This window comes from Coffea eugenioides, chromosome 3 (genome assembly GCF_003713205.1).
Source record: "Coffea eugenioides isolate CCC68of chromosome 3, Ceug_1.0, whole genome shotgun sequence".
NCBI lineage: Eukaryota > Viridiplantae > Streptophyta > Magnoliopsida > Gentianales > Rubiaceae > Coffea > Coffea eugenioides.
In genome coordinates, this window is record NC_040037.1 from 5,690,443 (window position 1) to 5,702,359 (window position 11,917).

Below are 11,917 nucleotides of genomic sequence, written 5' to 3' on the forward strand. Positions count from 1 at the left end.
ATCAGAACCTGGATTTGAACTCAAATGAACTTTCAAGCATTGAATAGTTTGGTCATCTTCCAACCATAATATGCCCTTTTTCGTTGAAGTTAAGAAAGTTAAGAACCACACTTGATTACTTTTTTTTTTTTTTTTTTTGTGAAACAGGGATAACAGTTGTTGTGGTTGGAACTTTATGGACCACTTTAGTACATACTTGGACTTCAGGGACAAAAGTTGCATTTTTTCACATAGTGCGTTAGCCGTTAAGAGACTATCTAACAATCATTGAGAGCTGTATAAAATTCGTATCAGAAAAAAGAAATATAAAGAAGGAAAATTTTAAGATGACAAAAAAAATACAGAAATTGCCAATTATTTTTGAGACGTATGTAATCGTGTTACTCAATTATAGATAGGGTGGAGTCTGTTGAGCCGCAAGGTTTGACCTTGTGTGGCAAAATTCTTCGTCCCACATCAGATGCTGCGTAAGGAAGTTTTCTTCCTTTCATCCCACATCGCAGCAGACAGCAGGAAGGCTTCATTGGAGAGCCTATAAATAGAAGGGATTTATGAAGGAATTAATTGCACCACTTAAGAGAGTTATATGGGCTATTAGCTTCTTGAGTCATTTAGCCCATTTAGTCAAATATTTTAGGCTCTCTTATTTTGAGTTTAGGAATATTTTCTAAACTCTTTTGTAAGTGCCTATTGGCCTAGGAACCACTTTCCTACGGTCTTTTGTATTTCTTCTTCATAGTAGAAATATTGCTCCTCCCTCGCCCGTGGACGTAGGTCAATTTGACCGAACCACGTAAATCTTTTGTGTCTTTTATTTGCTTTGTTATCCGTCTTTATATGGTCGGTTTTACCGCCTAATTATTATATGGCTGGTATCTACCGCCTATCTATTATATGGTCGGTTATACCGCCTACTTTGTGCTAACTTGAGTTTGTCTATTCCTGGCCCGGTCCTAACAAACTGGTATCAGAGCTGGTTATTATATTTTGCAAGACAGGTTCATCTGGTGGGGCCCGTTCATCTGGTGGGGTCCGTCCATCCTGTGGGGCCCACTCATCCTGTGGGGTCCGTTTATCCGTGGGGCCCGCTCACCTTGTGGGGTCCTTTCATCCCGTGGGGCCCGCCTATCTCGTGGGGTCCGCTTACCCTGTGGGGCCCGCTTACGAGACTTGCATATTTGTTTGGCCAGTTTTTTGAGACAAACTTCACGTTACAGATCTTGTGGCAACAATGACGATAACAAAGACGGTTGTCGAGAAATTCGACAGGAATGTCAACTTCGGAATGTGGCAGCTCAAGATGGAGGCCATTCTTGTTCAAGACGGAGTTGATCTAGCGATTCACGGAATCGAGAACAAACCAGAAGATGTAAAGGATGCGGATTTCGCAGATATGGATAAGAAGGCCAGATCCAGCATAATCTTAAATCTCTCCGATGAGGTATTGCGTGAGGTAGCAACGGAGACTTCGGCCAAGGCTATGTGGGATAAATTGAAAGCCTTGTATATGAAGAAGACAGTCGAGAATCGGCTATATTTGAAGCAGAGTTTGTACATGCTTCGGATGTCTGAAGGTACATCTATACTCTCCCATCTTGATAAATTTGATTCCATTATTATGGATTTGGGGAATATAAATTCGAAAATTGATGATGAAGATCAAGCCCTATTACTTTTGTGTTCCCTTCCCCAGTCTTTTAAGCATTTCCGCGATACTATGATTTATGGAAAGGAAACAATTTTGTATCGGGAAATTAAATCTGCATTAAAATCTAAAGAGCAGATAGATAGGGACATTACTGGGGAAACTAGTGGGAGTCAAGCCGATGGCTTGTTTGTTCGGGGTAGATCTGAAAAGAGAAACACAGAAAATAGAAGTAGATCCAAATCCAGACATAAAAATGTGGTGTGCAATTATTGTAAAAAGAAGGGCCATGTTATCTCTGATTGCTTTAAATTGAAAAATAAAGAAAAGCAAAAGGGAAAATTTGTTGAGAAAAATACTGAATCCGCTGAAGCTAGTATAGCAGCTGATGAGAATGATGGAACCATTTTCTGTGCAACGGAAAATAATTTTAGGTCTAACAATGAGTGGATTTTAGATTCGGGTTGTTCGTATCATATGTGTCCCAACAGGGACTGGTTTTCAACATATGAATCAGCTGAAGGTGGAGTTGTCTTAATGGGCAACAACGCTGTTTGTAAAGTTGTTGGCAAAGGCACAATTCGGATTAAAATGTACGATGGTATTGTGAGGACGCTCACAGATGTTAGACATGTTCCAGATTTGAAGAAAAATCTCATCTCTTTGGGCACTCTTGAGTCTATCGGGTGCAGGTATTCAGGTGGAGACGGAGTTCTCAAAATCACTCGAGGAGCTCTTGTTGTTATGAAGGCACACAGATCTGGTACTTTGTATATTTTGCAGGGATCTACTGTTACAGGTGCTGCTGCTGTTTCAACATCATCTTTGTCAGATACAGACATCACCAAATTATGGCATATGCGTTTGGGGCACATGAGCGAAAAAGGCTTAGGCATACTAAGCAAAAGGGGACTTCTTTGTGGTCAAAGTACCGGGCCATTGGAATTCTGTGAACATTGTATTTTTGGGAAGCAGAAAAGAGTCAGCTTCAGTTCACCAGCAATTCACAAGACAAAAGGTACTCTCGATTACATTCATTCAGATCTATGGGGTCCTTCTCGTGCTCCTTCTAAAGGTGGTGCCAGGTACATGTTGACTTTCATTGAAGATTATTCAAGGAAAGTTTGGGTATATTTTCTTAAGCATAAAAATGATGTTTTCCTAACTTTCAAGCAATGGAAAGTTTTGATTGAGAAGCAAACAGGAAAACACATTAAGCGGTTGAGAACAGATAATGGCATGGAATTTTGTGGAGGTGAATTTAATGAATTCTGCAAGAATGAAGGAATTGTTCGGCATCACACCGTCAGGATGACGCCTCAACAAAATGGTGTGGCCGAACGTATGAACAGAACTCTTTTGGAGAGAGCAAGATGTATGATCTCCAATGCAGGGTTGACAAACGACTTTTGGGCAGAGGCGATCAATATGGCCTGTTATATTGTCAACCGTTCTCCTTCTGCATCTCTTGATTTCAAAACTCCTGAGAAAGTTTGGTCAGGTACTCCTGCCGATTACTCCAATTTAAAAGTTTTTGGGTGTCCAGCATACATGCACGTGAATGATGGAAAATTGGAGCCTAGGGCTAAAAAGTGCATTTTTCTTGGGTATGCTTCTGGGGTGAAAGGATACAGATTATGGTGTCCTGATCCCAAATTCCCAAAATTTGTAATCAGTAGAGATGTTACTTTTGATGAATTGTCTATGTTATCTTCCAAGAAGGAGTCTTCTAGTCCTTGTACTACTGATAGTACACAGAAGCAGGTGGAGCTTGATATTGGCAGTTCTGGTCCTTCTCAGACCAAATCTTCTATTCAACAAATGCCAGTAGATGCACCTGAGTCTACTGTGGAAGATAGTTCAGAAGAAGAGGAATATTCCATAGCCAGAGATAGACAAAGGAGAGACATTCGACCACCACAAAGATATGCAAATTTAGTTGCATATGCTTTGTCTATTGCAGAAGAAACTGATGCAGTTGGTGAGCCTTCCACCTATTCAGAAGCAGTTTCTTGTGATGATTCTGCAAAGTGGTTGATTGCGATGAATGAAGAAATTGAATCTCTTCATCGTAATGAAACTTGGGTTCTTATAAAGCCGCCGTCAGCTAAGAAAATTGTTGGATGCAAATGGGTCTTCAAGAAGAAGGAAGGTATTCCAGGGGTTGAAGATGCAAGGTATAAAGCACGATTAGTTGCAAAGGGCTATAGTCAGGTACAAGGTGTTGATTTTAATGATATATTCTCACCTGTTGTTAAACATAGCTCTATTCGTGTTTTACTTGCTTTAGTAGCCATGTATAATTTGGAGTTAGAGCAGCTTGATGTTAAGACAGCTTTCTTACATGGCGAACTTGAAGAACAAATTTATATGAAGCAACCCCAGGGTTTTGAGATTGAAGGTAAGGAAGACCATGTTTGCTTATTGAAGAAATCCTTATATGGATTGAAGCAGTCTCCAAGACAATGGTATAAAAGGTTTGATTCCTTTATGTTGGGTCATGGTTATTTGAGGAGCATGTATGATAGTTGTGTTTACTTCCGGAAGTTAAATGATGGTTCTTTCATTTATTTGCTGCTTTATGTTGATGACATGCTCATTGCTGCCAAGAATTTGTCAGAAATTCACACTTTGAAACTGCAGTTAAATAGTGAATTTGAAATGAAAGATTTGGGAGCAGCTAAGAAAATTCTTGGCATGGATATCAAAAGAGATCGAGGAGTAGGGAAGTTGTTCTTGACCCAGAAAAATTATCTTGAGAAAGTTTTGGAGCGTTTTGGCATGAAAGATGCTAAACCAGTATCTACTCCTCTTGCTAGCCATTTTCGGCTATCTGCTGCTCAATCACCAAAATCAGATGAAGAGGAAGATTATATGGCACGAGTTCCTTATTCCAGTGCAGTCGGCAGTATTATGTATGCAATGGTTTGTACTCGTCCAGATATTGCACAAGCAGTCAGTGTTGTTAGCAGATATATGTCTTGCCCTGGTAAAGCACATTGGCAAGCTGTGAAGTGGATTCTCAGATACTTGCGAGGTACTTCAAATGCATGTTTGGAGTTTGGAAGAAATAATAACACTTTGGTTGGTTTTGTAGACTCAGACTACGCTGGGGATCTTGACAGGAGAAGATCACTTTCAGGCTATGTATTTTGCATTGGCGGTTGTGCTGTTAGTTGGAAAGCTACTCTACAACCTGTCGTAGCTTTGTCTACTACTGAAGCAGAATATATGGCTGTGACCGAGGCAATCAAAGAAGCCTTGTGGTTGAAGAGTTTATTTAGCGAGCTAAGTCTATATCAAGGTGTTACTGATATTCACTGTGATAGTCAAAGTGCCATACACTTGACTAAAGATCAGATGTATCATGAGAGGACGAAACACATTGATGTGAAGTATCACTTCATTCGGGATATCATTGCTGAGGGAAAAGTCCTTATTCAGAAAATCAATACTAAGGATAATCCAGCCGATATGTTTACGAAACCTCTTCCAGTCTACAAGTTCAAGCAGTGCTTGGATTTGGTTGGTGTTCGTTGTTTGTGATTTAAAGTCCATTGGGGCTTATGTGGAGAAGGTGGAGCAGTTTTTTGGTGGGACTCAAAATTATGCCAAGGTGGAGATTTGTTGAGCCGCAAGGTTTGACCTTGTGTGGCAAAATTCTTCGTCCCACATCAGATGCTGCGTAAGGAAGTTTTCTTCCTTTCATCCCACATCGCAGCAGACAGCAGGAAGGCTTCATTGGAGAGCCTATAAATAGAAGGGATTTATGAAGGAATTAATTGCACCACTTAAGAGAGTTATATGGGCTATTAGTTTCTTGAGTCATTTAGCCCATTTAGTCAAATATTTTAGGCTCTCTTATTTTGAGTTTAGGAATATTTTCTAAACTCTTTTGTAAGTGCCTATTGGCCTAGGAACCACTTTCCTACGGTCTTTTGTATTTCTTCTTCATAGTAGAAATATTGCTCCTCCCTCGCCCGTGGACGTAGGTCAATTTGACCGAACCACGTAAATCTTTTGTGTCTTTTATTTGCTTTGTTATCCGTCTTTATATGGTCGGTTTTACCGCCTAATTATTATATGGCTGGTATCTACCGCCTATCTATTATATGGTCGGTTATACCGCCTACTTTGTGCTAACTTGAGTTTGTCTATTCCTGGCCCGGTCCTAACAGAGTCTCCACCTAATTCCGCCCCTCTAAGGTGGTTTAATTTTGATTAAAAAAAAAAAGGAATTTCACATGACTCCTGCCAATAGGAATTTGTAGATTTGTCAATTACGCTTTCCTGTTTCGAATTGGAAACAATAGGAGAGTCCAATTTGAACTGTTTTGGGTTATGGAAACTGGGAACCAATGGCGGTGACAAATTACTCCATAGTGCATAAAAGGAGCAGTATCTTCAGATTTCCCTAGTGCAAATTGCTCTGCTTCATCAATTCACGCTGACAACAGTACTCTAGCGTATAACCTAAAAAGTTGTCTATTACCATGGTGGAGACAGAAGCTTTAGAAGATTGCACGGCGAAATTGCCTCAACATATTATGCATCACATACTCTCTTTTCTCCAAATCCCAGAACAGGCAGCACCAATGAGTTTGTTGTCGAAGGCATGGTTGCAGGCATGGCGCACGCGCCCCAATTTGGAGCTTTTGTACAATATATATTCAGAACCGACTGATAAAGGCATTCAAAAAAGGCGAAGTGATTTCGTAAATTGCATCAACACCACCTTGCAACGGTACCGTGAGCACAAGAATGGTATTGATCGTTTAAATCTTTGTAGCCCTCCATCTGTATCGCCTGAGGATTTCAATAGATGGATCCAAATTGCTGTGGAAAACGGAGTCAAAAGTCTTGATATTGTTGCCCCTACTGGTTCTGAATATTTTGTTTTGGCTCCAACTGTTTTTGAAGCTAAGTCGATTGCAGAATTGGATCTTTGCCATTTCCAGTTGAAGCCCCAAGTGATTAAGACGATAAGGTGTCACAATCTCCACAAACTTCGGCTTATGCATGTGAAATTAGACGAGGTATTGTTCCAAAGAATATTGTCCAGCTGCCCGTTGATTCATTTGTTGACAATTGTTAACTGTGCGGGTCTTGCCAACGTTAAGGTGACCAAGCTTCAGAAGCTTGAGCATCTTGATATTGTAGTAAAGGGAAGTTGTTCTGTTGAAGTCGAAGCACCAAGTCTTCTGTACTTTAAGTATGGCAAACTACTTTCCTTCGAGATAGAACGAACATCAAGACATCGCAAGCTTCGGATGCATGCCTGTCCAAATCTAAAGCATTTGCTGTTGGACGAAATTGGCATCACTGACGAGTTTTTCTTAGATTTCGCAGAAAAATTCCCACATCTCGAAGAGTTAGAAATCACAAGCTGGGGCGGCGATTTGGAAAGAATCAATATTTCCAGCCGCTCCATTAAGCACATAAGTTTGGAATTGCACTTGGAACCAGTAGAAGAGGTCCAAATTGATGTTCCAAGCCTTGATTGGTTTGAATTCACAGGAAGATCCATAAACCTGTTTTCTTTCACAGCTCCCTCTGGTCCTTGTGTTTCTAAAATTAAATTGGGGTGTAGGGCATGGCCCTTAGGCCCCTTACCAGTGGCTTCGTGGTTCTCCAAATTGAAGGACATGTTGACAAAGCTAAGTCAATCTAAAGTTTCACTCCATTTAGACATTGATCAACTTGTGTCCAGGTCCACTGTTTTTGAGGTAAGAAATAGATCCATTCTTCCACTGCCTCAAGTTCAAAAGTTGTCCTTATGTTTTCACAATAGATGTTTAGATACTGCAGACTCAATTTTAGATGCTATCTTCTGGACTTGTCGTCCTAAAACCATTGCTCAAAAGTGGAACAAGTGCCTGAAGCCAAACAAGATTCACCTCGCAAAGGTAATCTATGAGACGTTCCTTCTGGGAGGAGAAAATATTAAGCACACCAACGTGCAGAAAAGGAAGCTTTGGCAGAATGATCTGAGGGATGTAAAACTCGTGAGATTTAAAAAGGGCCAAAGAGTGCACTTGTCTAGTTCTCTGGACTGGGATACTTTTTTGGAAGTATTCCCGCGTAAAGGGGACTGTCGACGTTTTCGCTGTGAGCTAGAGTGGGAACCAATAGACGTGGATCGGAAGCAAAAAGTTTCAAACCCAAAAAGAAGGAAATTAGAGGAGAGCAGGAAATAGCAGAAAGCGGTATCAAGAAGCTGATGAATATGATGTTCAAGGGCTTTCCGAATGCATTTAATCGTCTTAGTGACAGGCTCAAATAGTTCCTGGGCAGGAGTTAAAGTATTTTGATCCTGATATTCCATGCCAAAATTGAAGATGAATACCTAGACATTATTTAGAGTTTAAATACCCTTTTACGATCATTATTCACCAAAATATTGACCCTTTTGTCAAAATTAAAAAATCTTGACATTTTTGTCGGCAATCCATAACTATATAAAGAAATTTATTTGTAGAAAATTGACGTCTTATATATATATGTCAAACTTTTCATGGGGTCGATCTTCCACTTAACGTCTGAACAAAACCAATTCAGAGTCCTACAATCCAGAACAGCCGTGGCTTTTCCTTTTGCTCCCTTGCCATGTTTTCAAATTCTTTAAGAATTTCTTCATGCAGCAGAAGGATGATTTATGATGTTCCTGCTTTCACATAAATTTAACAGTAAAGATACAAGATATGTTGTTCCTTCTCTTTGTATTTAACTCTCTTCTCTATGAACACACATGATCATGATACAGTTCTCGTTCCTACGTCCTTGCACATGTATCTTGTGCTTGTACATTGGAAATATCAAACAGTAGGAGGAGCCAAAAAAAGAGCAAGAGAGGGCTAAGAATTCCTTCGTGTGCTTCCCAGACATTTTGATACTATCCAACATTTTTGACAAAAAAAAAAAAAATCCATGAGGCCAAGTCCCTGTGCGATTGTTCGACAGTCAACATGTTTTATCTCTTGTTTACCAGTCCAAGGCTTGTTTCAGCGAGTAATTCTCTACTATCAATCTTGGAAGAACTCATGCTCAATAAAATCCTATGAAATTGGTCTAAAACTGGATAGGGGAATTCAATGCAAACTGATGCCACACACAGAATTTCAGCTTTACTGTAAGAAAACTTTGTGGTACACCAATTCAGTTCCAAGTGCAAGTACATTAGTAAGGACAAAGATGATACTTCAACCATTATTGTTTAAGGGCATGCCCCAAACACTGAGAACGGATTACTTGGCATAGTACATTTGTTCCACGACAAAATATATGAATAACTTCTGACTGGCACTGCAGCAATGATTTGCTTAATTTCCTTGTAATCTCAACCTTGACATCATGTGTTCAGATTTCTGCCCCGCAAAAGAAGTTAAACAACAGTTAGTAAGGTAACACAGATCAGTTGAACAGGATAGACTAGTAATAGTGCTAATCTCTCAACTTTTGGCTCATCAACAAGGACATGAAGGTATTCCAACCGGCCATTGCTTTCCTGGCTTTAATTGAATGGCAGCTACTCTTATGAATGATGTGAGTAGGTAGTTCGATGAGAACTATTTTATATTTTGTTTCACTCAAGAGAATTCTATACCTTGTATATAATTCTGGCCAAAGAAAGGGAGAGAAAGGAAGAGAGATCCTGCTTAATATATCATAAGCATATGAAATGTCTAAGAAAACAGCAAATTTGATCCGAAGATTGGGTCACCTTTTTCTGTACTATGGTTGCTTAAAGAAAGAATAAGAAGTAATTACATAAGATTGTATGATATACTAATTACACAATAACACAAGATGAACTAATTACATAAGATTGTATGATATACTTAGGAACGCTGAAGGTAAGGTATAAATCAGCATTTTATAGCCTGATATGTATATGAAAGCCAAAGTAATTCATTAGTGCTGTGAGCAGCCTAAATTTGCAGACAAGCAGAACCAGATAACCTTTGTGTCATCCCATTCCTCTCTCTCTCTCTCTCCCCCCTCCCCAATCTGCCCCACTACCTGCCCCACCCCCCGTGCGAACCCACAGAAAAAGACAAACAAAGACTAAGTTATTTCCTCCAAGTCATCAACTCAGTTACATTCAGCACATTCGTTAAAGATACAAATGAAGATGCAAGAACCGACCTGCTCAGAATGTGGCAAGTACTTCCCATCAAAAGTCACAACAACACGCTCTTTTCCATCCACACCTTTAATTTTGTCAACAGAACAATAGAAGTCTATAGCAGACATGCTGAAAATAAGAAAGACAAGAAGAGTAAACTGATTATATGACCAAAAAGTTCAGTTGAAATCTGTTCATAAAAAAGGAGATAGGTTATAAACCCTTAAATATGTATGAACCACCATGGCGCCCATTTCCTATCACGACATGCCATTAGAAGTACAGAAAGCGAGGAAGAGATATCTAGGTGGATGCATGTGCACAAATCGGAGAACAAACTATTAGAGGTATAATAAAAACTATTAACGCATGCTATAGAAACCAGCTAGTATTAGAAAAATGTTCTAAACCTAATCCACACAAGGCCATCAAAAGGGTTTGGTGCAACAGATGATGGACTTCTGCTCAAACATAGCTATCAAAAAAAAAAGTTTCAGAATTCTCCTGGGTACTTAGAAGAACCACCAGTAGAGAATTTAGATATTCAGGAGTCAACATAGCAACTTACATGCCATCACCAAATTCCTCATTGATAATTTCTTTAATGCTCTCACCAAAATGCATAACAGCTTCATTGAGCCTGCAAAAACATGAAGGGAGACAAGATCAGCCTAAACGAAAGTCATTGATTCGTATACAAGTGAGAGTGAGAGACAAGATCAGCCTATGAGAAAGTCATTGATTCCTAACTAATAGCTCTCCGTAGATACTTCTGCAAGCATTTGGATTCAACTTTCATCTTTCTTTAGATACAATATCATAACAAGATAAACTTGAAGAAGGGAACATAATCACAAAAGGACTTCAGTCTCAACTCACTTGGGATTGAAATGACAATATTACAAACTTCAGATAATCTTTCCTAATTAGATAGGAAATGCAACAAGCAATTGCACAAGCTTGAAATTGCTGTAACCTTTACAATAATGCAGCCAAGATTGCTTTTTTTCTCTCACACTTGCATCTTGATTCTTGCAATTCAACAAATGAAATGACTTTCCTACCATGCACTTTCCTTGAACATCCAAAGATAGGGAGTTTACCAATGCAAATATACTACAATAGTTCATGGACAAAAATTGGAGCGTGTCAAATAGTACACTGAATTTACTACAAATTCTTGTCAATTTCTCTCTTCAAATACCATTTCTTTTCAACAAGCCGATTCGATGCGGATCATCGAAGAGCTACTATGTAATCAACTAAAGCAAAAGAAGGCTAACTAGTCACTTTCTTAACAACTTTGTCATTTTCCGAAAATTGCTACTAATACAGATTGACTATAGAGGACAAATAGAACACAAGAAACAATCCAACAATATCCAAAAACTCAAGGTACATACCAGAAAAAGGACCCATAAAATACAATAAAATAAAATAAAAACACAGAAAACAGGAATTTCAACCAGCCCACATAAAAATGTTCCACAAAACAGCAAGAAATTAAAACACGGGCTAAAACGGTTTACCTATAAACAGTTGGGTCTTGAATTAAATTAGGATCATATGACCTGAGAGGTGGCCGCATCATTTCTTGAATTAACTCCTCAGGCAGCTCAGGCAAGGATGCTCGTAATTTAGGGACAGTATCAGGCTTCAACTGGGCTTGCTCTTGAATAGCTGAGCAACATAAACATTCGTCAATCCAGTTTCTTCAGCAATCTGACCATAAGTCTTGCCTGACTTGTGCTTCACTGCTTGAAGTTCAGCTGCTATGCTTATTTTCTTGCTCTGTTCTGCCATTTTTGACTTGACAAGAAAATCGTGAATCAGCAGCGTTATAACCACAAGAAAGGCTGGCGGCTACCACTGAATCATTTAAGGCGTGGTGGGCAAATTTACCTCCCATCAATTATCATATTAAGTGATTTCTTAAAAATATAGATGAATACATAATATATTTATCTGATGCATTTATTTGATTCGATAGTAATTCGATTTCCATCACACTTCTAGATGCAGATAAAATTAACGATTGATAAAAATAATAAAAAAAAAAAGAAAATTAAGCAGGCCATCAGTTTTCTATCCAAAGTTGTTCAAATGGGGCTTGGGGCTACGATGGGTCGAATCCAAGAGGAGGACAA

General features: G+C 39.1%; 1 protein-coding gene across 1 annotated transcript; it reads right to left on the reverse strand.

Annotated features, from left to right (window-relative positions):
- Nucleotides 1-8,732: 8,732 nt before the first annotated feature.
- LOC113764858 (cyanate hydratase) lies at nt 8,733-11,713 on the reverse strand. The gene is given in 5 exon segments (XM_027308888.1): nt 8,733-9,009; nt 9,791-9,899; nt 10,339-10,410; nt 11,300-11,441; nt 11,444-11,713. Coding segments are annotated over 5 exon segments (498 nt in total). The 5' UTR covers nt 11,574-11,713; the 3' UTR covers nt 8,733-8,964.
- Between the last annotated feature and the right edge of the window lie 204 nt (nt 11,714-11,917).